The 26,666-nt window shown below is 46.3% G+C and overlaps 1 protein-coding gene and 1 pseudogene across 2 annotated transcripts in view; both read left to right on the top strand.

Annotated features, from left to right (window-relative positions):
- LFNG (LFNG O-fucosylpeptide 3-beta-N-acetylglucosaminyltransferase) overlaps nucleotides 1–12,844 on the top strand; it is a 33,609-nt gene extending 20,765 nt beyond the window's left edge. Inside the window, exons 2-8 of the mRNA XM_080981191.1 lie at nucleotides 1,831–1,879; nucleotides 3,201–3,300; nucleotides 4,839–4,992; nucleotides 6,229–6,314; nucleotides 7,124–7,289; nucleotides 9,479–9,564; nucleotides 10,485–12,844. Coding sequence (XP_080837317.1) covers nucleotides 1,831–1,879; nucleotides 3,201–3,300; nucleotides 4,839–4,992; nucleotides 6,229–6,314; nucleotides 7,124–7,289; nucleotides 9,479–9,564; nucleotides 10,485–10,551 — 708 coding nt within the window. The 3' untranslated portion in view covers nucleotides 10,552–12,844. The remainder of the gene's footprint in view (nucleotides 1–1,830; nucleotides 1,880–3,200; nucleotides 3,301–4,838; nucleotides 4,993–6,228; nucleotides 6,315–7,123; nucleotides 7,290–9,478; nucleotides 9,565–10,484) is intronic.
- An 8,397-nt stretch (nucleotides 12,845–21,241) lies between these two features.
- On the top strand, nucleotides 21,242–21,727 carry LOC308463162 (large ribosomal subunit protein eL27 pseudogene; annotated as a pseudogene). Its single transcript has one exon. The product of its transcript is annotated as a large ribosomal subunit protein eL27 pseudogene (transcript).
- Nucleotides 21,728–26,666: the final 4,939 nt, after the last annotated feature.

Below are 26,666 nucleotides of genomic sequence, written 5' to 3'. Positions count from 1 at the left end.
GGGGTGCATCTGGCTGCTGTTTCTTCCTTCCCTCCCTCCCTTTTCTGTCCTTTGTTTTGTGTTGCTCTGAATTATTTGAGATTCCCCCGCCCCTCCCAACAGGCAGCACACACAGACAGGCAACAGATGCCAGGAATTACCTGTGTCAATAAGGAAGTGCAGCCAGGCAGGTGGCAGGGCTCAGAAGGCGGGGCAGAGACTGCTCCCTTGGCTCAGGTTCACCTGGCAGTTGGAGCTGAATCAGTTGTAGGCGAAGGGGGGCTGTTTTGTGGTTCTTGTTCTCCATCATGCTCAGGGGGCAGGTGCGGCAAAGCCTTGCGGTATGGAGAGGGGCATCTGGGCAGGACTTTGGGGGCAGGGACCTGCGACCCCTCTTGGTAGAATGAGCAGCCTGCCAGCCTCATAAATGCAGCACATTTTGAGGGGTGAAGGAATGCACATTCCTATCCAGGTTGCATTTACAGAGCAGTTTATTCTGTCGCCCCGGCTGTAAATTTGCGCACCGTGCTTGAGATTTCGCACAGCGTGAAAGCCGCTTCTGCAAAGCCAGAAGGATATTGTGGGAGTTTTGGAGTGCGAAAAGAGCAGGAAAGCACCACAGCAAAGTTCTGTAGGCTTGCGGAAGGCTTGGACCAGGGGTCAGCAACCTTTTTCAGCTATGGGCCGGGCCACTGTCCCTCAGACCTTGTGGGGGCCCAGACTATATTTTGGAAAAAAAATATGAACGAATTCCTATTCCTCACAAATAACCCAGAGATGCGTTTTAAATAAAAGCACACATTCTACTCATGTAAAAACGCACTGATTCCCGGACCGTCCGTCGGCCAGATTGAGAAGGCGATTGGGCCGCATCCAGCCCCCGGGCCTTAGGTTGCCTACCCATGGCTTGGACTCTGCTATTGCAACATATGCTCTTAGTATGCAGATGTATTAATTTTGAATGTTTCTGGGACAGCTCAGTTAGTAGACATGAGATTCTTCATCTCAAGGTTGTGGGGGGTGGACTAGATTGACCCTCGTGGTCCCTTCCAACTCTACAATTCTGTGATTCTGCGGATACCAGTTGCTCAGAGCTGCAGGAGGCAAGAATGCCCTTGTGCTAGCACAGGCATCTGGTCGGCCACTGTGAGAACAGGATACTGGTCTTGATGGGTCATTGGCCTGATTCAGAGGTGGTTCCTATGTCCTAATGTGCTCAGGCTGAAGGGCGCAGGAGGTGGTGCTTGGAGGAGCAAAGCTGAATAGGTTGTGTGTGAGAGACACAAGACTGTGAAACATCTACTCAAGGGCACTTCATGAAAATTGTTGGAGGCTGGTGGTGGGTGCGGTGTTTGCATTTTCCTCTGTTACATATAAAATCATTTACCCCCCTTACAGTGCATGGTTTCTCTTTCTCCACCCCAAGCCACCGGCAAGAATAAGAAAATTCCAAAAAGTTGATTGCCATTGTCTTGAAACCTCAGGGCAACCAACGCCCTACACAAAAGGGGGAAGTGAGCTCAGGCAAATATTTCTCTTGCCTGAACTGCATTTTTATAGCCAGGTAGATGTTAGAAAATCTGGGTGCATTCATTCCATCCAAATCCAGTGCTTGGTCTCTGGGCCAATGACTGGACAGAACAGTCTTTTTATTTCTAGGTAATAAAATCCAACCTTGCTGCAAAATTGCATGTTGGCGTTTTTGCAGATTAGATTAGGTTGCACCAATTTCCAGCAAGGTGAGACATGGTTGTTTGCACAGTGTTAGCTAGAAAGGTTTGGGGACATTCAAAAGTGACAGTGGTTTAGATAAAACTTTTATTATTTTAAAAATCTCCCTTTCTCTTTTAGACATTTATCTTCACGGATGGTGAGGACGAAGAACTGAAGAAGAGGACAGGTGAGCTGGTTGAATGCATTTTGGCAGATGGGGAAGGGAGCTTCTTAAATATAGCTTCATCTGGAGGCTGTTCATGGGAGGGTGAAGGAAGATAACCTCCTGCTCATTAACTCTCTGGAGTTGCTGGGGGGGGGAGAGGGGGGACTTACTCAGCTATTTATTAAGCCGCCCTTCCCCTGCCCTTGGGAGACTGGATCAGATCGGTCTATTCTTATGCTAATGCCTCTATTCATGATTCCCCTCAAGACATCCCAGAGAGTAACAGGTGGCAGCTGATGGGAAAATGCTGGTTGAATAGGCAGATGAGAGCCTCTCCTTAGCCCCCCAGCCCAACAGAGTCCAGTTTGCATGGAAGGCTTTCTCCCCCTCTCTGAGTTAACACTCAGTGGAGTGAAACAGCCTAGCAGCCTTTAGATGCAGCCCGTAATCCCTTCTTCCCTGACATTTGTTTATCCAAAGAATTTTTTATCCTGCTCTTCAGCCAGAAAAAAGGCTCCCAGAGCAATGTACAAATTACTAAAAGGGAAAGGGGGGGGGGGAGAGAAAGACAGGCTTCTAGTCTTTAAAAAAAATAAAGGCACGGCACAAAAAGAAAGTGGAGGGGAGGGAGGAGGAGATAAACAAACTCAAGTTCCGAGTTGCAGGTTCTTCTAGCGACCTGCTGGGGTGGGAAGTATGAGGGGAGAAGGTTTTCTCACACGGAGGGCCATGTTTGCATCATGGATTGGAGAGTTGGAAGGGGACCCTGGGGGTCAGTCCCCAGTAAAAAGGTAAAGGGACCCTGACCATTAGGTCCAGTCGTGACCGACTCTGGGGTTGCGGCGCTCATCTCGGTTTATTGGCCAAGGGAGCCGGCGTACAGCTTCCGGGTCAAGTGGCCAGCATGACTAAGTCGCTTCTGGCGAACCAGAGCAGTGCACGGAAACACCGTTTACCTTCCCGCTGGAGCGGTACCTATTTATCTACTTGCACTTTGACGTGCTTTCAAACTGCTAGGTTGGCAGGAGCTGGGAGCTCACCCCGTCGCAGGGATTCGAACTGCCTACCTTCTGATCAACAAGTCCTAGGCTCTGTGGTTTAACCCACAGTGCCACCCGCGTCCCTCAGTCCCCGGTACACCTGGTTAAAAAGGATCCAGTAACAGGGCAGAGCCAGCAATGAGCCAGCGGTTAGATTCAGCAGAAGACAGCTTTATATGTTAGTAGGGTTGTGGTTGTGTTCTTGCGAAACATTTTGTTGATGTATTTATATTTCCAAGCAAGGCACAAACTTGTCAGGCAAGCCATGTCCTTCCATTCATTCTTCCTCCTCTCTCCTTCAGGGAACGTCATCAACACCAATTGCTCCGCTGCCCACAGCCGCCAAGCCCTGTCCTGCAAGATGGCCGTGGAATATGACAAGTTCATCGAATCTGGGAGAAAGTAAGCGCAGGGAGTGGGCCAAGGGGGAAAGGCAACTTCTTTAAGCCAGTGTAAGGAGGGGCAATGTAGAGGGTGTGCTCTGCAGGCTGATGGGGATCTCCAACTAGGCAGGAAGGGCCCATAGCTCAGGGGCAGAGCAGCAGGTCCCGGGTTCAAATTCTGACATCTCCAGGTGAGAATGAGAATTTTCCTCTGTGCAGGCAGTACTGAGAAAGAGGGACCAATGGGCTGGCTCTGTATAAGGCAGCTTCCTACGTCTTGGCTTGAATCATAGAATTTTAAAGTTGGAAGGGACCATGAAGGTAATCTTAGTCCAACCTTCTGCAAATTTGGACCTTTTTTTTGCCCGGTGTGGGGCTTGAACCCATGACCTTAGAATGAAGAGCCTCATGCTCTACTAATGGAGCTGTTCCTCATCTTGTTGTCCTCCAGATGTTCTGGAGCACAACTTTCTTAAGTTCCAAGCCAACCTTAAACAGGCTAACCAGTGGTCAGGGATTATGGGAGTCGTAGGCTAGAGCCTTTGGAGGACACCAGATTTTGGGAAGACTGGACAGTCCTGAGCCAGATGGACCAGTTGTCTGGCTCGGAATATGGCAGTTTCCTAAGATGCTAATTCTTACTGAAATTGCCCAACTGAATGTAATGTGTAAGCTTTTTAGAGTAGGTGGATCACTGCCTCGGTTGTAGCAAAATTTTATTGCATCCTTGATAGGTCCCTTTCCCAGTTAGTTGTCCTAAGTGATGTTCAGAATTAAAACCACCAGTAAAAGCATTTTAAAAAATGGCAACCTTAAATAAGGGCTGCCATCATTAACCAGCTGAGGAAAAGGTCCTTTTAAGGCAGGCATGGCCAAACTTGGCCCTCCAGATGTTTTGGGACTACAGTTCCCATCATCCCTGATCACTGGTCCTGTTAGCTAGGGATGATGGGAGTTGTAGTCCCCAAAAACATATGGAGGGCCAAGTTTGGCCATGCCTGTTTAAGGAGTTGAGTGGCCTACACCTGGGGAAATCCAGCATGGATCCAGAATGCTTTTACAGCTGAGCAGTGAGAGACTTTTTTGCCTCATGAAGCTGCCTCTTGATAGGCAGAACAACCAGTTCCTGTTTAGATAAAAACTGTTTGTATATATAAATACCTATAAATAGTTAGAGCTTCATAGGTACCAACCCAGGAAAATTAAGCAATTGAAATCGATCGTGAATTCATTAAGACTCCTGGTGTAAACATACAAAAGGAAATAATTCGGTTTGGTTCTTAAGGCTGATGTTTAAGCGTGTGATAAAGGAGTGTCCCCAAATTTGCTTACAGATCTGAAATAAAATGTCTGTATTTCTGTTCTTTTCTTTTATGATTCATTCTTGGACTGCATTTAATCCCAGCAATAAAAATAAAGCCAAGACACTCCTGTTTTGCACTAAAATTTGAAAATGCCTTTTGGCTAGGAATCCTGGTCAACTCATGACAAACCAAAGTTGAATTTATTTGGCCCCCTCCTAAGCTGTTCCCCTCTCGTTGTCGTTTGCTGCATCAGGTGGTTTTGCCACATGGACGATGACAATTATGTCAATGTTCGAGCGCTGATCAAACTGCTCTCCAGTTATCCTCACACGCAAGACATCTACATCGGAAAACCAAGCCTGGATAGGCCCATCCAGGCCACAGAGAGGATTAGCGAGAACAAGATGGTAAGCGAACAGGGGAGCTGAAGAAAAATAATTTCACTTAGACCACATTCGCATACCCCATACATTTAAAGCACTATGATACCACTTTTATACAGTTGATTCTTCAACTCTCAGGTATCTATAGAAAATGATTCAAAACATCCAATCCTGTGGGAATATTCAGGGAGGCAGGAGAAGGATATATTGCTTATTAATATCCTTCCTAACTTGCACTAGCAAGTTCTATAATTTAGCAGAGTTTGGCATTCCCCTTTTTAAACGTACAACAGATAGCTGGTTGCAGGCTTAAGCCTTTCACTATTAGGTTCCTGGTAAGTTCCCTTATGGGACGCAGGCGGCGCTGTGGTCTAAACCACAGAGCCTAGGGCTTGCCAATCAGAAGGTTGGTGGTTCGAATCCCCGCGACGGGGTGAGCTCCCGTTGCTCAGTCCCTGCTCCTGCCCACCTTGCAGTTCGAAAGCACGTCAAGTGCAAGTAGATAAATAGGTACCACTCTGACGGGAAGGTAAATGGTGTTTCCATACGCTGCTCTGGTTTGCCAGAAGCGGCGTAGTCATGCTGGCCACATGACCTGGAAGCTGTCTGTGGACAAACGCCGGCTCCCTCGGCCTATAGAGCGAGATGAGTGTGCAACCCCAGAGTCATCCGCAACTAGGCCTAATGGTCAGGGGTACTTTTACCTTTACTAAGTTCCCTTATATCCCTCTTATAAGAATGAACACACCACAATCTTGTGTAAAGTACATAAAAGAAGTTTACTCACATCATCAGTTCACATTTGGATCCCTGAAGGCAGACTTAGTTACATATACATGTGGGTCTGTCCCATATGGAGATAGTCCCTTTGTCCTCTGTTGGCTGAAAGCTGAGCCAACAGAGCATCTCTAGCTAAAAAGCTGCTGGTCCAATGACAGAGGAAGTCAAAGAGGGAGGGGGGTGCTGCGTGCCTTGTCCTTTTTGTTACCTGGACAGGTAAGGTCATGCCCACCTCTAGTCACATGCTAAAGGAAGTATGTCCTAGTCAGGAGGAAAAAGGAAGTTGTCGACTGACTGGACCAAACATTCCCCTGCATGTCCACTCTAGGAAAACAAGGAATGTTGTACTTGACTGCTACTTGTCTACCACATCCCACAAATCCAAGATGACACCCAACACATTCCACTTTCTCTAGACAAGTATTTTCTTCAGTCTTCTGGATTGGTTTTGACTCTTGTCTCTCTTCTTGCCCCACACAGCATCCGGTCCACTTCTGGTTTGCCACGGGGGGCGCTGGTTTCTGCATCAGCCGTGGGCTGGCACTAAAGATGAGCCCTTGGGCAAGGTGAGCAGTTGACATTTGGAGGGTGCTGTGTTTGCTACCCTGAGCTCTCAGATCACTGCTATTTATGCCTTAGCTGGTCATGAACATGAGTCCTCATTCCCACCTTGCAAATGTAAAACACATCGGTGGGGCAGGGGATATTTTTTGGGGGGACCACCTAAGAAAGAGGTCAGCCCACCCCTTTCCTTTTTATTGCAGTTGTTAGAATTATTTATGTTACTATTTAACACCCATAAAGCACCTAATATTTTCTTAAGTGCTGTACGTGTAATAAACGTTGTACAGTCGTACCTCGGAATCCGTTCCAGAAGTCCGTTCGACTTCCAAAACGTTTGGAAACCAAAGCGCACATTCTGATTGGCTGCAGGAAGCTCCTGCAGCCAATCGGAAGCCACGCCGGACGTTCGGCTTCCGAAAACCGTTCGAAAACCAGGACACTCACTTCCGGGTATCGATCGTTTGGGAGCCAAGGCGTTTGAGATCGAAGGTACGACTGTACAGGGGAATTCCCCGCTTATGTGAGGGTTCAATTCTGGGTTCCCCTGCAAGTCCTTTGCCCCCTCGTGGTGCCAGAAAACAGTGTGCCCATTGGCAGTCATACATGCGCAGGGAGGTGCCTGTAGATGTTTTTTTAAAAAGCCGTATGTAATATTGAGGGTTTTTATGTTATTTTTCATATTTAAAAAAATAAGGTTTTGGTAAATTGGGGTGGGGGAAAGCAATTCTCCTCCTATCTTCGTTAGGGAGCCTTGCCCGTTGTTAAGTCCCCCACCATACCAAAGTCTTGCTTCTTCCACAATCCTCTACAGCGGCGGACACTTCATGAGCACTGCAGAAAAGATTCGCCTCCCGGACGACTGCACCATCGGCTACATCATAGAATCTGTGCTGGGGGTGAAGCTGATCCGAAGTAATCTCTTCCATTCCCATTTAGAGAACCTCCACCAAGTGCCCAAGACAGACATTCACGTTCAGGTAAAAAACGAGAAATAATAGACCAGTGTTTCCCAAACTTAAGCGTGATTGTGTACCCCTTTGGAGTGTTTTCGTCTTGCCAGCGTATCCCTTCCTGGGTGTGGATAATTTGAGGGCAGTTTCAATAATGCTATTGTTTTCGGGGGGGGGGGAGCTATGGCAAAGTAAAATAAAAAATCCAGCTGAGAAATGCTTAGGCATACGTCTGTCCCTGAAGATGCCTGAGACATATTAAAATAAAAATCTGTGTGTGCCTGGAGGCTTTCTCTCCCCCCCCCCACCCAACGCCACGGTGCTTTACAATATCTACGCTCCTTCCTGCCCGTTCCAGTTGTCATGTTACATGGGAACTGTGAGCACTGGGTGTGGGTAGGGCATGTGCACACATCTTTGCGTGCTGCTGGCGGCTGCACTGTCAGTAACATCCAAGGCAACACGACGACCAAGTACAACAATGCAATATCAATATAAACTCTTTATATAGTCTATACGGAACATTGAACAATATGAGAAACCAAATAAACAGAAATCTTATAAATCTCTGAAAGTCTTTGTAGACTATGCAAATCTCTGAAAGAAGCAATGGGTCAGATTCTTATCTGATGAGAACAAGCCGTAAAGCTGTTTTATGACGTCCAACGCTGCCGAAGTGGTCCACAAACAGACGTAGTGAACAGTGATTCTGGATATGCCCACTGTTTCATGGAATTCTTCTTCAGCACAGCAGAAGGATACAGAAATGCTTCATAAACCCATCTGTATGGTGAATGGAATTCTGTAACAACAATATCTATGGAGCAGTGGTCATAAAGTGTTGGACTTGGTCATCGTGTTGCCTTGGATACTACTGACAATTGTTTGCAACATAGGTGTTTAATTGTTTGGTTACTTGTGGCTGCACTGTGTCAGAATTATCCTCAAACAGAAGTTTTCAGTGGTGCTGCTTTAAATCACAGGGGTCCAGTGTCTAAAAACTGGGACCCCCCAACATGGCAACTGTGGGCACCATGGTACCCTCAGACACCCCATGATGCCCTCCTAGCTCCCTTGCTCATTACTATTTTTAATTTTTTTAATTAAGCTCTTTTGGCTCCTGTTTGGTTGGCAGGGGCTGGAGGGGTTGTTATTTTGTCTGTGTTACATTTTGTGGTTGGCACAGGCTTTTGCCGATTTGGGGGAAGGGCTTCCTATCAGTTTTTCCTTCTGTGAAATGTGTGTGTGTGTGTGTGTGTGTGTGTGTGAGAGAGAGAGAGAGAGAGAGAGAGAGAGAGAGAGAGAGAGAGAATGAGTGAATGAATGAATGAATGACACATGGAAATCTTAGGAGCTTTAAACATATATACAGCCTAGGACCCTCGTACCTAGAATCATAGAATCATAGAGTTGGAAGAGACCACAAGGGCCATCGAGTCCAACCCCCTGCCAAGCAGGAAACACCATCAGAGCACTCCTGACATATGGTTGTCAAGCCTCTGCTTAAAGACCTCCAAAGAAGGAGACTCCACCACACTCCTTGGCAGCAAATTCCACTGTCGAACAGCTCTTACTGTCAGGAAGTTCTTCCTAATGTTTAGGTGGAATCTTCTTTCTTGTACCTACGGGACTGCCTCTCCTGGTATGTCCCACAGAGGACCTTACGGTCTTCAAATAAAAACATATTGGAGGTCCTGGGCCACAGGGAGGTCAGACTGGCCTCAACCAGAGCCAGGGCTTTTTCGGCCGTGGCCCCGGTCTGGTGGAACACTTTGTCACAAGAGACTATGGCCCTGCGGGACTTGACATCTTTCCGCAGGGCCTGCAAGACAGAGCTGTTCCGCCTGGCCTTTGGCCAAGGCACAGTCTGACCCCCTCCTTCTGTAATCCTCATACAACTCTAGCCCAATGGTTGCCATTAATTTGATTTTAAATTGAATTGATTTTAGAATGCTGTGTTACTTTTATTGTTGTTAGCCGCTCTGAGCCCGGCTTCGGCTGGGGAGGGCGGGATATAAATAAAATTATTATTATTATTATTATTACTTTATATATATTTAAAGCTCCGAAGATTTCCAGATGTATTATTTCTTTGTTCCCAACATGTCGGGAACCTTAAGTCTTGAGAGAAAGATCTTAATTCAGCCAAGTGGACATACGAGCCCCTTCCTCATTTCATCAAGTCAATCTTTGTGTGCTCTCTCTCCCCTGCCCAGGTGACCTTGAGCTATGGAATGTTTGAAAACAAGAGGAACTCCATCCATATCAAGGGAGCTTTCTCCGTGGAGGAGGATCCGTCCAGGTGAGCAGCGGGTGTCCCTCCCCTCGTGCATACTAGTTATTTGTTTAGAGATGTGAATCAGTTGAAACAGTCCCTATCTACAGGTTTGCATTCTGAAAATATACACGACACGCAAGGGGAAAGGGACAGTGAGGGAAGAGCTTCCCATCTCCACTTGGCTGAGAGACGGGCCATATTCACACCACACTTTTAAAGCACTAGAGCTGGCATAGGCAAACTCTGGCCCTCCAGACGTTTGGGACTACAATTCCCATCATCGCTAGCTAACAGGACCAGTGGTCAGGGATGATGGGAATTGTAGTCCCAGACATCTGGAGGGCCAGAGTTTGCCTATGCCTGCACTAGAATATCACTTTGAGCAACTGTGGCTCCCCCCCCAAAGAATTCTGGGAGCTGTAGTTTATCAAAGGTGCTGAGAGTTGTTCGGAGGCTCCTATTCTTCTCCCAGATCTACAGTTCCTCTGGGAGAGGAATTGATTGTTAAACAGCTCTGGGAAGAGATTGGGGCCTCCTAACAACTCTCAGCACCCTTGATAAACTACAGCTCCCAGAATTCTTGGGGGGGGGGAGCCATGGCTGCTTGAAGTGGTATCATAGTGCCTTAAATGTAGGGTGTGAATGCGGCCAAATCTCTTAGACTAACCTACCTCAAAGGGTGATCGTCGGGAATAAAATAGGGCAGGGGAAAGAGACAAAGAACCACAAGCTCTTTAAAGGGGAAATACTGTATCTGAAAGCTATAGATAAATTGCTCTATAATTAGAAAGGTGCCCCTGATTTTCATCAGGAAACAGGTTTTAAACCTGCTTGAACCACCCCCTGGCTAAACGTTACAGCCCTAATCAATACTGTGCCACTGATGATGGGGATTATAATTTTTGGGATGTCGCTGATATACCTCCTTCTCCTCTCTCTCTCAGGTTCCGTACCGTCCACTGTATGCTGTATCCGGACACTCCGTGGTGCCCTCGCAATGCAGTTTACTAAGAGACAAGGTGTCCCCTTCTTAACCTCGTCCCGAGTTTTCCCGGTATCCGAAGAGCTCGTGGGACCTGTGCATTTGCGTGTGTGTTTGTTTCCTTTGCTGTGAGGCTGTTGGCGCTTAATTACTGTGGTTAATTCACAGTGTGCGTGTGTTTTATAGGCTGCTGTGCGGCCCCTTCTTCTCTCATCCGGCCCTGAGATGCTGAGACGTTTTTGGGCTCCCCCTGCTATTTGCCCCTGTTGATGGGGCAAGCGGGTTTTACTCTGGGCAAGAAGGAACTGCCCTTACAACCCTCATTTCTTAGGTGAGTGGTTCTGGCTGTTTGTACAGGTGTAAACTGACCGAAAACCCCCACCTGAACAAGCAGCCTGGGCATTTCTGAATATTGCTTTGCAGTGTTCTTGTAAGAAGTTGTTTGCTTTTCCACGACTACCATTACTGCTGTGTTCCCCACCCCCACCCCCACCCTTGCTGCTGAATTTGTAAAAGCAGTGTTTGAATGGATGAACGAAAACACAGGGTGCAATTCAGCCCAGAGTTAAAGCACTAAAGGAAAGAAACAAAATCAAAACCCATGGACTTCATGGGGAAAAACTGAGCATCTTCATAGATCTCACCCATTAACGATCAATTGGGTGCTTCCCAAGTGCCAAACACTGAGCTGGGGGTATGCCTTAAATCGGTGGCAGAGAACCTATGGCCATGTCCCAGGTGTGCTTGAACTCCCAACCAAGAAGCCCAGCAGCCAACATGGCCAATGGGCAGAGATGATGGGGAACTGAGTCTAGCAACATCTGTAGGACCACAGGCTAGCCACCCGTTGCCTTAAACCAGGTGCAGGGAATCTGCAGCCTTCCAGATGTTGGTGAAATGCAACTCTGTCAGCAAGCATAGCCAGTGATGATGGGAGTTGTAGTTCATCAACATCTGGGGTTCCATGGGTTCCCTGCACCTGCCTCAAACCTTTCACTGCTTTCCCCTCTCCATCCTTGATTCCTAAACGCCCCTTTAATTGTTCCTCCCTGCTTATTAGGCTCCGGATAACTTTTCAGATGAAGGTTTACAAACTAAAGTTTGTAATTTTTAAAAAATGCTCCTTTTTTGGAATTTCCCCCCTCTCCATAGTGAATGAGTGCGTGAGTGTGTTCTGTATTTTATACATATAATGCTCAGTTTTCTGAACTGTTGCTTCTAGAGCTGGTCCCTTGGACTCCCAGCTTTTATGGTTGCACTGAAGGGAGAAAGTCTGGACTTAGCCTCTTGGCAAACTCTACTTCCTTGCCTACAGCTCAATTGTACGAGGATTTATGCTCCACTGAATATGGTGGGGACTTCCTTGGAAGTAAACAGGCGTAGGATTCAGTGTTTCTCAAACTTGAGTACCCAGCTGTTGTTGGACTACAACTCCCACCATCCCTAGTGATCTGGACCAGTGGCCAGGGATGATGGGAGTTGTAGTCCAACAACTGCTGGGGACCCCAAGTTAGAGAAACACTGAGTTAGCTTTATTGAAGCACTGTAATGTTTAGCAGCATAATTTTACATACGTTTACTTGGAAGGCAGTCTGGGGTTGTTGATAGGGACTTAGCCCCAGGTAGGATTGTGAATTCCATACAAGTGACTTCTCTCTTCCTTCAGTGCAACATCTTTTGCCCACCTGACGTTTCCTCTGGAGCATCTTCTCCAGGGGCGATTAAAAAACATCTTACCTGGTTGTCTCTCCTGTTGATGCGGAGACTGCTGCTCTAGCCCAAGCACTCAACAAGAGGTCACATTCTCGTACGCAAGTATCCAACCTCTTGTGCAAAAACCAGGAGAGTGTTTGCTTCCTGGATTCTTGGGCATGTTCAGAGAACTGTAAGCTTCCATTCCAAATGGGAAGGAAAAAGAATTGGCCCACACTGGGTAGTGTTTGTAAATATCTTATTGCAACAGTGTTATTTACTGTGCCCTTTTTGTGTAGATTTGTAAATTGTGGATTTTTTATTAAATATTTTTTTCCTGTGGATCAGAAAAAAAATAATTTTATAAAATCTGTTTTTTAAAAAATGAAATGGGGAGGGCCAGGGCGTCTTTTGTGACTATCACTTATCCTTAATTTATATGTCCCAGTATCTGGGAATTTGTTTGGGGTGTGTGTATGTATGTTGTGTGTGTTTTTAAATGAGGGAAATGGGGGGAATATAACAAGGACAAATGTTCTCAGGGAATTAAACCTGATTGTTACCATGGAAACTGTGGTAACCATCCTTTATTTGCTGTTAATAAAGCAGTTTTTCGGCTGATTAATGTCATTTGACTGTGGTGTTTTGTGTGTGGCGCATGCAGGGAATAAATAAGATCACACATCCTTTGCTTCAAGTTGTAACGTGAGTAGTGGCCAAACAGGAGCTGCAACACAGTGTTGCAGTATTGCCTTTCTGGGTCCCAGCCAGCCAGTGGTGAAGTGGAGAAGGAACATTTTTGGGGGGCTTTAGTGGCTGGAGGACTGCAGCAGATATTTCACTTACAGGAGAAATATCTGACTCTATTGTAAGCTTAGAATATCGGACCACCTGTACCTATTCATTTACCTGGTAAGAGCCTTTCCTGCATTTTATTTCTCTACATTAAATAAGTTGCAATAAGCAGAGGTGGTGCTATGTTTCAGGGGGGGTCTCAGGCAAGGTGAGGCTCCCTTTTTCTTTGACTTACCACCTCCTGGGATCCTGACCTAGTGATGCCACTGAGAATCTGACACAATTGCCTTACAGCCTACTAGTTCTGAATGGGCCTCACCGATATGTCCACATTTGTAGCCCAACCATCCTCGGTTGATAGCCCAGCCAGAGATTGCTACACCACATGGACCGCCATCTCCTCCTAATAAATGGTGCGCACACAGCTACTTTCACTGTTACATTTACAGAATAATACCATATTTGCACAATAATAAATACATAATTTTAAAAAAATATTTATACCCCGCCCTTCCCGGTTCAGAAAACCAGGCTCAGGGCGGCTAACAACAAATTTAAAACACTTAATTGATGCAACAAAAAACAGCATAAAATACAGTATAAAACATGAATAACAATACATTCAGAATTCAAAAATCAATTTAGGGGGGAAATCCATCCAATAAACATTAGATGATCACCAGGGCTAGCTGGCTAAATTAGTCCTATTTGGGCCAGCGAGGAGACCAGGGCAGAATTAGCTGTGGGATCCCAGAGCAGGTAATCTTCATAAAAAGGGGAGAGGGAGGGAAGGAAGGGGAATAAAAGATCAGGCTAAGTTCAAATTGAAAACCAGGCGGACTAGCTCTGTCTTACAGGCCCCATAGAAGAAGAAGAAGAAGAAGAAGAGTTTGGATTTGATATCCCGCCTTTCACTCCCCTTCAGGAGTCTCAAAGCGGCTAACATTCTCCTTTCCCTTCCTCCCCCACAACAAACACTCTGTGAGGTGAGTGGGGCTGAGAGACTTCAAAGAAGTGTGACTGGCCCAAGGTCACCCAGCAGCTGCATGTGGAGGAGTGGAGACACGAACCCGGTTCCCTAGATTACATGACTACCGCTCTTAACCACTACACCACACTGGAAGTTAAATCCTGCAGGACCCTGGTCTGATGAGACAGAGCATTCCACCAGGTCAGAGCCATCATTGAGAAGGCCCTGGCCCTGGTGGAGGATAGTCTGGCTTCCTTAGTGCCCGGGACCTCTAAACTATGATTATTCATGGATCTTAAGGTCCTCTGCGGGGCAGATCAGGAGAGGTGGTCCCTTCCTGTGGTTTCCAGCAACTTGGTTTCAGAAGTATTGCTGACTCCAATTGCGGGGGCAGAGCAGGGCCATCACAACTAGTAGCTATCGCTAGCTCTCTCCTCCACCAATACATATAATCCTCTTCAAAGCCATCCTAGTTGGTGGCCATCACTGGTTTCTGCAGGAGGGAGTTCCACAGTTCAACTACATGCCCTGTGTGAATAAGTGTTTTGCTTTATCCATCCCGACTCGTCCAACGTTGAGCTTCATGGGATGCCTGCAAGTTCTGCTATTACGACACACACAGAAAAATCTATATTCTCCATGCTATGTGTCCTACAAACTTCTGTGAGTTGGGGCAAAACTCTGGTGCCGTCCCCCCAACCCCACATTCCACCTCTGCTCTCATTTCTCAGCTAAAGACTGGTAGAAAACAACAACAATGCGCACACAGAGGCACAAGCACAGTGAGCTCATTTCAGACACCCATTCTGGGTGTATGGATTGGCAGTAGCCAATGTGTGTTCCCTTAAAACTGAGACTCTCTGCAATGCCTTTAAAAGTAAAAAAATCGCACCCATAAGAAACTATTGCATTATGCTGCAAAGCACACTTTCATTCTCGCAGGTCAGTGGAATGGTCTGCGTGTGGGGTGGTGCTGGGGATGATATATGGACTCTGGCTGGGAAAAGCCAGCTCCTGTTGTTTGCTTTGTAATGGTTCAGCAACCCAGAACAGCCATGATAACGGCTGGGCTAGCTCTCCACGGTCCAGCAGTGAGGGTTGGGTGCTTGCCACCGGAGGAAGCCGTTTTTCATTACTGTCTGGCCAGCGGCTGCAGCCTCTGGAATAAATCTTCTGTCCCATAGCGAGCCAGATTTGATGGCTAGCCAGCAGTGTTATCAGAAGAGCAGTATATCCTGGAAAAATCTACCTTTGGCTCACATTAGAAGTAGACCTCACAATGTATTCAAGAGGCAGTAAGCATTAATCTACAGAGAGCAAAAGAGCAAACCTCTTGAGCAAGATTTAAGCCATCCTGCCAGGCAGCTGGATTGGGATTTGTGCTCTGGCCTTCCAGTGCCAGTCAACCTCCAATTTTCTCTAACCCTTTATGATACAAATATCCATGAGCTAACCCCTAAACTAATACTTTCAGCTATGCAGAACAGCTCTATCAATGGCAATTGGTCATGATGGCTATAGAGAACCTCCAGGTGAAGGGGCAGGCTATTTTAAGAGGACTGACATGCATAGTATTGCTTTTAGGTCCTGCTTCAAGGCTTGCTGGTGGGCATCTGGTTAGCCTCTGCATTAAATGGGCCTTTGGCATGACCCAGCAGAGCTCTTATATCCCAAAGGGTACACAGTCTGGCGGCACATTTCTGCTCCAGAAGAAAGGTAGAAAATAAACAGAAGGGAATAAATAAATGCATGTATCAAGATTTCACATCTCACTCCCTGAGGATGCTGTTATGCCCTTCAGGAACCACACATGACACTGGCCAAGGTATGCCTCCACTCTCTCATGGTTTGCTCCCCAGTCACAGCATCAAGTTGAGGAGCAACACAGCTTACACTTGAAAGCAGTGCACATGAAATTGCTGTGCAAGGTACTGAAAATGCGTAAAAAGAGCTTTGAGGTGTGTGGGAGCCGATGGCCCTCCAGGTGTTGCTGGGGAGACTGCCACCAGCCCAAACCAGCCTGGCCAGGGATCAGGGATGAGGAGAGTTGCAGTCGAGTAGAAACCAGAGGCCACAGGTGCCCCATGCCCTGCTTTAGTGTCCCCTACAAGAAAAACAGGGAAGTTGTACCGATACATGACCATCGTGCAGTCAGAAGCAGGGTGGGCGACTACCAATTTTGGTTTCTTTCATGTTCCAATTTTTCCCCATCTTGAAACTAGTTTTCCACATTGCCACAACAATCTACAATTTTTAAAAAAGAAATCCTTCAGAAAATTTGTCAGCATTTTGATGCAAATTTGCCCCAATAAACACATTGATTAAAACACTTATTTTCTGCAAGCAATTTCTCCTAATGCATTTTTATACGTATCGTTTGGGTGGAGACACGCATTGCAAAATTTGGACCAGCGCAAATTTCAAAGGATAGCTGTGCTTTGGTTTGCGGCTTGGTTTGAGATTTGCAACTCAGGTAGTTTATCCTTAAAATACCATCAAAATCACATTTCTCCCTACTGAGCATATATTGTTTGCTTTGATTTCATTGAAATCAGCTTAGCTTTGGCCGAGCTGTAGCCAAAGTTTTGTTGGTCTACTTACTAAGATCCTGACACCCAACTGTCAGAAGAAGCCAGTCCTGTTTAACCATCCATGCACTGGTGGAACATGTAGACCCTGCCACCTATGGGTATCTCTGCAAAACAATTCTATAGAGGTTTTGGACAATACTTCATGTTGCGTGTTTATTTCTGTTACAAAGGAAAGGCCCATTCCCTGGTCCTGAATGGGGTAACCGTGCCCCTGAAGGACCAGGTGCGCAGCCTGGGAGTCATTTTGTCTCTGTGTCCATGGAGGCACAGGTTAAATCCGTGTCCAGGGCAGCTGTGTACCAGCTCCATCTGGTACGTAGGTTGAGACCCTATCTGCCCGCGGACTGCCTCGCCAGAGTGGTGCATGCTCTGGTTATCTCCCGCTTGGACTACTGCAATGCGCTCTACGTGGGGCTACCTTTGAAGGTGACCCGGAAACTACAACTAATCCAGAATGCAGCAGCCAGACTGGTGACTGGGAACGGCCGCCGAGACCATATAACACCGGTCTTGAAAGACCTACATTGGCTCCCAGTACGTTTCCGAGCACAATTCAAAGTGTTGGTGCTGACCTTTAAAGCCCTAAACGGCCTCGGTCCAGTATACCTGAAGGAGCGTCTCCACCTCCATCGTTCTACCCGGACACTGAGGTCCAGCACCGAGGGCCTTCTGGCGGTTCCCTCACTGCGAGAAGCCAAGTTACAGGGAACCAGGCAGAGGGCCTTCTCGGTAGTGGCGCCCTCCCTGTGGAACGCCCTCCCACCAGATGTCAAAGAGAACAACAACTACCAGACTTTTAGAAGACATCTGAAGGCAGCCCTGTTTAGGGAAGCTTTTAATGTTTGATGTATCATAGTATTTTAATATTCTTTTGGAAGCCGCCCAGAGTGGCTGGGGAAACCCAGGCAGATGGGCGGGGTATAAATAATAAATTATTATTATTATTATTATTATTATAAAGGGGTCTTATGAAGTAGAAACAAAATCTTTGTCTGTATGGAGCCACTGCAAGTAAACAGGATGTCCTGTCCCAAAAAAGAGCTGCAAGATGAAAGCCTTTAATTTTATTTTATTTTTAAATTGAAGCTTTAACAAAAAAAAAGCATGCGACATAGATACCAAAGTAGAAGATGGCCGCAGAAGAGGTTCTATTAAGAAAACGAAAATGGTAGCCATGGCTGCTTATGGAATGATGAATCAACGCTATAGAATTGCAACATGGCAACGGAAGTATGGCATTCAGAAGAGACTTAAAATTAAGTTGGAATAAAATGGCTGGGCATCAACCATGCAGCACTCCTAGGCGTCACATGTATGCTGCCCTGACTTCCACAAAGCACCAATTTCAAGTATTGCTTTTAGTTGTCAAAAAAGACATGTCACAACAAACATAGTTCACACAAGTTCTGCAAGCAGGGGGCAGAAGCTATGTTTTTTCTATTGCATTCTTTTACAGGGACAAAAAGTACCACTTTTACAGTGGTACCTCGGGTTACATACGCTTCAGGTTACATACGCTTCAGGCTACAGACTCTGCTAACCCAGAAATTGTGCTTCAAGTTAAGAACTTTGCTTCAGGATGAGAACAGAAATCGTGCTCCGGCGGCACGGCAGCAGCAGCAGGCCCCATTAGCTAAAATGGTGCTTCAGGTGAAGAACAGTTTCAGGTTAAGAACGGACCTCCGGAACGAATTAAGTACTTAACCCGAGGTACCACTGTAGAATCGTAGAATTGGAAGAGTTGGAAGGAACCCCAAGAATCATCTAGTCCAGTGCAGGAATCTCAACTAAAGTACCCATAACAGATGGCCACCCAGTCTCCTCTTTTCCAGGCTAAACATACCCAGTTCCCTCAACCGTTCCTCGACAGACTTGGTTTCCAGACCATTGATTATCTTGTACCCATCCCAGCTTATCAATATCCTTCTTAAATTGTAGCACCCAGAACTGCCCACAGTATTCCAGGTGTGAACTGACCTGGAATACAGTGGCACTATTACTTCCCTTGATTGGGAAACTAAACTTCTGTCGAGGCAGCCTAGAAGCGCATTAGCTTTTTTTGCTGCTGCATCACACTGTTGACTCATGTTAAGCTTGTGTCCTGGGTTTGATCTCCGACATTTCCAGGAAGAACCAGGAACGCTGACGAGCCACTGTCAGGCAGTGCGGACTGTGCTGAGCCGGTTGCAGCAATGGACTGACTCAGTATAAGGCGGCTTCCTCCGTCTCTAAAAGCAGAGCCTGGAAATGGCAATGAGAGAAGCAGAGTGACACGGATGAAATCCTCCCATCTTGCTGGGAGGAAGACGAAAGGCAGTCTAAGAGGCAGCTGAATGGAGAAGCAGCAAAGGTCACAGAGCTGTGGTTCTCACGTTCTACTCCTTGGCGGCTGGATCATGTCTAGTAAACTATTCACCGTCCAGCAGTTGGAACACCATCCACGAAGAAGCCATCCCACTCACCCAGCTGCTTTGTGTCCATCTCCCTTGAAGATGAAGAATGATCTGTGACCAAGTCTGTGGCCCCGACCTGACACTGGAGCATAGAAGAAAAAACCCTAACCAGCACCAAATTTGTGTGTTGTGGGCAAGGAGTAAATGTTTCCAGCTGAGCAAAGCTTGAAGAATTGACTGATGAATTATGCAGAATTGGCAAAACTGACGGCTAGACTGTGAGAAAAAGACAACAGTGACTTTGAAAAAGAGTGAGAACATTTTATATTATATTTGCAGACCAAAAAAAAATTGACTCGATGGTAGGATTTAAATAAACATTCACACCTTTATTGATAAAGGTAAAGGTAAAGGTACCCCTGCCCGTATGGGCCAGTCGTGTCCGACTCTAGGGTTGCACGCTCATCTCGCTCAAGAGGCCGGGAGCCAGCGTTGTCCGGAGACACTTCCGGGTCACATGGCCAGCGTGACTAAGCGGCATCTGGCGAGCCAGCACCAGCGCCACACACGGAAACGCCATTTACCTTCCCGCTATAAAGCGGTACCTATTTATCTACTTGCACTTAGGGGTGCTTTCGAACTGCTAGGTGGGCAGGAGCTGGGACCGAACGACGGGAGCTCACCCCGCCGCGGGGATTCGAACCGCCGACCTTGCGATCAGCAAGTCCTAGGCACTGAGGTTTTACCCACAGCGCCACCCGCGTCCCATGACAGAAAAGAAAATCAATAAAAAATTCTATATATATATATAGGACTCTTTCGCTACTTCCCCTGCAATGACAGAGCCCTTTGGCCAGGTCTTTCCTAAACACAGAATGTGCCAGAACTCCTTCACAGGAGCTCCCCTGTCCAGTTCTCAGGGAAAACTCAATTGAATTTGTGTGTGGATTTGGGAGCAGAGTGTGTGGGCCAGGTACTTGAAAGGACATCACGGGGGGGGGGGGATATGCTTGATAAAAGTGCAGAAGTATTACACCGGCTCAAACACTTGAACTTGATTGTGTACATTCTTACTCAGACTGTAAGTTTCAGTGAATGATATGGGCCTTAATCTAAGGTTACCAGATTTTTTCAATGAATCCGGGGTCATTTTTCAGTAGGAATGATAGAATTTTGTATGGGGACTGATCTGTAAATCGGGGGACTGTCCCCTTACCTTAATCTCGAGTAAGGGCATTTGGCATTGCAGTTCCTTTAGTTTCCCTTCCCAAGTACAAATTAAGATATCATTTACATACACAGCAAAATGAGTAGACTATACCTTTCAGAGTAGTGTGGGAAATGCTCCCTCACATCAAGAAAATCAACCTGCCTGCAACTACCAAGAGAAATAACTAAGTTCTGGCGCAGATCCTTCCTTGCAATGTTATTTTCCAGGGTTTGTTTTTTTTGCTGCTGCTGCAAAATAGCTAGAATTACTCTTGCATCACCTCGAAAGACTGGTTGAATTGGATGGAGGCAGTGGATTTTTATCACGCTGCATGTGTTAACTGACTTACAAATGGCAGGATGTCTGGATCATCAACATAACTGGCTGAGTGTGTGTGAATATAACACCTGAACTTTTCTACATTTCATTTCCTTTCGATGTCACAGCTTACAATTCACCCCTTCCCCGCCCATGCAATCTCTCTGTCTCTCTCTCTCTCTATTACACCAACTCAGTATAACAATTCATGCATTCGACAAAATGCATTGTAGCTGACAACAGATTTTGCTATCATGAGTTCCTTAGTCACTGCTTCAAGGCTCTCTTTTGTTTTTTCCTGGAGGTGCTTACAATTTTACAGGGAACACATAGGGTGCTGCTGCCACCTGGGGGAAGCAGTGTGACACGAACACTTGAAATGTGAGTAAACAGATCTGCAGCTGAAAGCTGTGGAAACAAGTCAGGATTGATGCCGAATGGAAATAGCAACTGGAAGAAGCAGAGATGGACTCCTTTCACGGAACCAAGTTAATCTACCCGCTATCCCACTTGTTCCTTGTGTCTTTTAAAAAAAGCCTGCATTATTTTCTAGTCCCAGTGTGGCTATTTCAGTTTTGGCTAACCTGATGTCTTCTGACTGCTTTGGATGGCAACTCCACCAGCCCCAACTAGCACAATTGGTGGAGGCTGCCTGCACCATGAGGGGCAGACGGGGAAAGCAATGCAGATATTCTGGATATTCCATATCCGGAAACATCATCACTGCACCCTGGGCACCTTGACTGGGTCAGGGTCTCACAATAGGGTGTGGGTGCCATCGCTGCTGCAGCTCCAAGAAGGGCAAGTTTATGAAACCAGGGAAAGTCGTCCTTGTCCTTGCTGGGTGTTACTCCGGACACAAAGCTGTTATTGTTAAGAATATTGATGATGGCACCTCTGACCACCCCTACAGCCACGCTCTGGTGGCCGGCATCAATCGTAACCCACGCAAAGTGACAGCAAGCATGGGCAAGAAGATTGCCAAGCATTCCAAGATCAAGTCCTTTGTGAAGATCTACAATTACAGCCATTTGATACCTACCAGGTACTCCGCTGATACTCCCCTTGACAAGACCGTTGTCAACAAGGATGCCTGTAGGGACCCTGCGCTGAAACGTAAAGCCCGGTGGGAGGCCAGAGTGAAATTTGAGGAAATACACAAGACAGGCAAGAACAAGTGGTTTTTCCAGAAGCTCAGATTCTGAGTGGCATGCATTTGCACCAATAAATATTTTTTTGGGGGGGAAGAACAATGGGGGCGGGGGACCGATCCAGGCATCTTTTGAATACAGACGAGAGAAGTATTAACCATCCTGAACAGGTAAGGCGGTCGATTTAACTTTCACTGTCAATACGGTAAACAAAACCCGATCAATATGGCTTTCCCTACAAATGATGGGTCATCATTACACACCTTTGTGGCAACTGAGCCCACAATGGTTTTTGACAAGAGTTATATGGTACAACATTTGCAGCCATGGCGTCAGGGGAGGTTTTCATGGCACTATGACTTGGGAGAAGCCTCCCCACGAAATCATGAGCTTTGACATGCTGTGCATCAGGGCACACTTCCCCATGCCCACATATAATAGTTGAGTTGGAAGCGACAGCAAGAGTCATCTAGTCCAACCCTTTGCAATGCAGGAATCTCAGCTAAAGCATCCAAAACAGAGGGCCATTCAACCTCTGCTTTGAAACGCCCACTGAGTCCACCTCCTCCTGAAGGATTTCGTTCCTGTCAAACAGCTCTGATGTTTAGTTGGAATCTCACTTTTTGTAACTTGAAGCCATTGGTTTGAGTCCTACCCTCCAGAGCGGGAGAAAACATCCAGCACTGCAGTGCAGAGGGTTGGTCAGCAGGAAATGTACCTCACACAGGCCAAGAAAGGTGAGCCACCTCCCTGCTCTAAGGAGTTCTACCATCTGAAGTTCAATGCAGGGGAAACAAGAGGAAGCAGAGGCAGCAAAATACAGGGAAGCAACAGGCGGCTGCTTCAGGAACCCCACTTAGACTCAGTTACAGCAGGGCAGCCTTTGCCAAGAGATATGCCATCTGCAGTGGGTGGGAGTTGTAGTCCAAAAACTATGGATTTCACCAGGTCAGGGAAGGATGCCATGGACGATGCCAAGGACTGGAGAAGGGGGCACGTCTGCAACAAGTGCTGGTAAGCTATGCCCCCTCCTCTTTCATCCTCTCTTTTATTGCAGAATAGTAAGGTAGTGGGTGGCGCTGTGGTCTAAATCACTGAGCCTCTTGGGCTTGCCAGTCGGAAGGTTGGCAGTTCGAATCCCAACAGGGTGAGCTCCTGTTGCTCTGTCCCAGCTCCTGCCTACCTAGCAGTTCGAAAACTTAGCAGTGCAAGTAGGTAGATACCACTGCAGCTCTGGCTTCTGTCAGTGTGTCCCGTTGCACCAGAAGTGGTTTAGTCCTGCTGGCAACATGACCCAGAAAGCTGTCTGTGGGCAAACGCCGGCTCCCTCCGTCTGAAAGTGAGATGAGCGCCGCAACCCCATAGTTGCCTTTGACTGGACTTAACCGCCCAGGGGTCCTTTACCTTTTATTGCAGAATCTAAGCAACCAATTGCATGTTTCTCCCTCTGTGTGTACAAATACATAAAACACAGTCCCCAATGCTAACAAACTATGCCCAAACTTAAATATAAAACAAAAGCCGCAAGGAACAATGGCAGTGATTTAAAATTAAGACACGTAACTCCAGGGCTATGCGTTTTCAGAGTTTATTTTAAAACATTAAACTGAAGCTGAATAGAAACCACAGAAATTACATTTAGAACTTTTTGTTTAGCATTTGCTGAACAAGGGGGGAAAGAAAACCCAAACCAGTAAAAAAAATTAAAAAATGGTTACAGTACAATTTAATAAAACTAATGAGAGGAAAGGGAAGGATACAAAAACAGGCTCACTCCTCAGTTTATACCCCCACAAAATTTCAAAACATTTGGGGTAAGTGCAGAACACTTGAAAGCAACTAGTCATGTTCAAAGGCTTAAAAAAAATACACACACATACACGTGTATCTTTATATATGTATAAAGTGGCATGATATACAGTACAGCCATTGTGGTTTTAAACAAAACCAAGTTAGGAGAGAGAGAAAATGTCAGTTTTGTCTTCACTGGTATGTTTCTGTGACAGTAAGTCAAAAGGTGAGGGAGAGAAGCCGGAAGAGAGAAGTCCTCAGGCAATTCCCACGTTGACTCTTGTTAACAAAGGATCCAGGACCGATGTTACAGCTAGGGTTGCCAACTGACCAGGAAAAGCAGCCTGGCCTATTCTTGTGCCTTTCCTTGCAGATCACTGCCCAGAAAGCATAACCATCTTTTTGCAGCTCGGGGACAAAGACAGTCATCTCCCAATTGTGGCTGCCATTGGTCTGCTAATGAAAAGCACAGCTACCATAGCTGGATCATCCTAGATGGCAAATCCCAGAAGCAAATTTAACAGCACCAAAACACCTGATGCAGTGTGTGTGTGTGTGTGTGTGTGTGTGGTAGCAACATTCTTGCCAACTACTTCCAACGCTCTCTGGAGATGGAGCCCTTGTGGTGGAGAAATTCAGAGTATAAGAATCCTAACGTAAAATAGAAAAAACCAACATTGCATAGAGAGGACAGTGGTGTTGTTGTTGTTGTCGTCGAAGACACTCAGCACCTAGAATGATCCTGAGGGAGTAGAGCAACTCCTCTTTAAATATTGAAAGGAGTAACGCTTTGCTTTCCTCATAGCTGCCTGCTTAAAAACTGGCCTTTTCTTCCTCTTTTTTGGTCCAAGTGCACCCAGAAGGGGCAGTTTTCAGTTATAAATAAATAAATAAAAGCCCACACCGCTGAATCTTCCTGTGCAGGATGTCAAAAGCAAAACTTCACCCAGTTGGGCGAGAGGAGAGTCGCCTCGTTTACAGAGGAAAACTGAAGTCTAGCGAAGCCAAGCCATCTCCCCAACCCCACCGCCAAACTCTCATCCGACAACTGCATGTCAATCAAGAATGAAAAAAGTCTAGGCTCTAGGGGATCCCAGCTCTCACTTTGATGGTCCCATCAAGTTTCCCATTCCTCTTCTTTCTCTTGGGCAAGCTCAAAAATAAAGATTAGCAGCTGAGATTCTTTCTTGTTTTAGCAGATAACATTCCAGGAATCAAACTCTGCTGTCCTGCAACTAGCTGTGCATAGCAATTTCTCTCTCTCTCTCTCTCTCTCTCACACACACACACACACACACATAAATGGCTAAGATCCAAGAAGCTACTCTAGAGCAGGCTCCCTCAAACTCAGCCCTCCAGATGTTTTGAGACTACAATTCCCATCATCCCTGACCACTGGTCCTGCTAGCTAGGGATCATGGGAGTTGTAGGCCAAAAAACATCTGGAGGGCCAAGTTCGAGGAAGCCTGCTCTAGAGCTTTCCAAAGGCTCTCACATGCCCCGTAGACTCCTTCCAAACAGCAAGCTCCCATGTGGCTCAGGGCCTGCTCCTCAAGACACAAGTTCAAACTGGGTTAGACTTAAGGTTTTTGGGGTCCTGGCCAGCCATTAGTTACAACAAGGTGGGGAAAGCCCTCCAGATGTAGCTGAATTACAGTTCCCATCATCCATGATGGTTCGAACCATTGGCTGGGGCTAATGGGAGTTGGAGTCCAACAACATATGGACACTGGTTTCCCACCCAAGTTACAGATTAAACATGAGTAACAGAAATGGGAAATATCTAAGGTGAAGAAAAGGGGAACCCAGCTGATTTAATATTGCAGGCAATTCAAAGAGAGCACAATGAATTATAGCCTGAAAATTCAGGAAATGTATGAGATAAATGTTTGTAAGGAGTTGCAATCCAAGCCTCCTAGCTATTAATCCTCATGGGAGGCTGGTCCTGGAAAAGAAAGATCTTGCCTGATATTCAAAGCCTTGCTAAGGATGGCAGAGAGTCTGTACGCTCTCCTGAAATGCTGACTGAGAGCAGGCAAGAACAGTGTAAGTTAACACTGGCTTGTATCCGTGTGGCCTTTTAAGAAGTATTTTTTGCATGTGAATCACATAAGCTTGCCTCCAGTTCACGAGTACCACACGGAAACTTATGCATGGGACACATTTCACACAACCAAAACTATCCCACAGTATCTCTGTTACAATCTGACACACAGCGTTATGTGAAATGGTCCTATGACTTTCAGCCTTCCATGCTGAAGTAGGAACTGCAGGCTAAAGATGTCAAAAGAGAGCAGCTCAACTTCTTTCTCATGGCCACTGCGACACTGATTACTGCAAAATGTAGGTAGTATTCTTCCCCTTTGTGAACACACACTATGCTCATCCTAACAGGGGATAAAGAGCAGAGGCGGCACAGGCTTTCTAAATAGTGTTTAGCACCAAGAATTTCAAGACATGCACGAATTCAAGCAAAGTGAAACTGGCTCCTCATCTCCTTACAGTAAGTAGCGCGCCAGGAGTTTCAACACTGCCATTTCTGCACTTCCAGGCAGGCAGAAAAACAAAAACAGGCGGCTTGTTGAGTGAGGTGTGCTGTTTGGCTTGGTAGGTCACAAGCTGTATGGCCCAGATGAATCTAGGCACCACTAAGCAGTAATGTGGAAGCTTTAATTATTCTTGGAAATCGTACCCTGAGCACACACACACACAAACACCTTTCCATGAACATGCAATCTGCAGCTTGGGAAATTCTGGGCCTCCCTCTCCTTCCATCACTGCTAAGCTGGTCACACCAGAGGCACTAAATGAAAATATGTTTCCAGTGGTATTTAATAAGGAATAGGGGACAACAGACAAGAATCGAACTCCTCAGATCGGCATACGTGGATGAACGCCAAGTTCGTACACTGAACCCTTCTTTTTTCTTTTTCTTTTAATAAGCAAAAATGAACTCAAAATGGAGTCAGCTAACATTAACATACAGGATACAAAACACTACACTTATTTCCAGGACAGCACACACACAAAAAAATAAATTCACAGCCAAGTCTTGATTCAATTTCCTTTTTTTTTTTTTAAACGATTACAATGCAGTCTTGAACACTGGACGCAGAGAGTCCAACATGCTATATACATTTCACATTGTGGAGATGTTTGTGTGCTTGACAAGGTTCTTGGTTCACAATTTTTTTTAATAAAAAAAGTGCTGTGACAATGCCATGGGGGGGGGG

Source organism: Podarcis pityusensis, assembly GCF_964106645.2.
Source record: "Podarcis pityusensis genome assembly, chromosome: 14".
Taxonomy (NCBI): domain Eukaryota; kingdom Metazoa; phylum Chordata; class Lepidosauria; order Squamata; family Lacertidae; genus Podarcis; species Podarcis pityusensis.
Note: the sequence above shows the minus strand (reverse complement) of the source record. Positions and strands in the feature narration are given on the sequence as shown.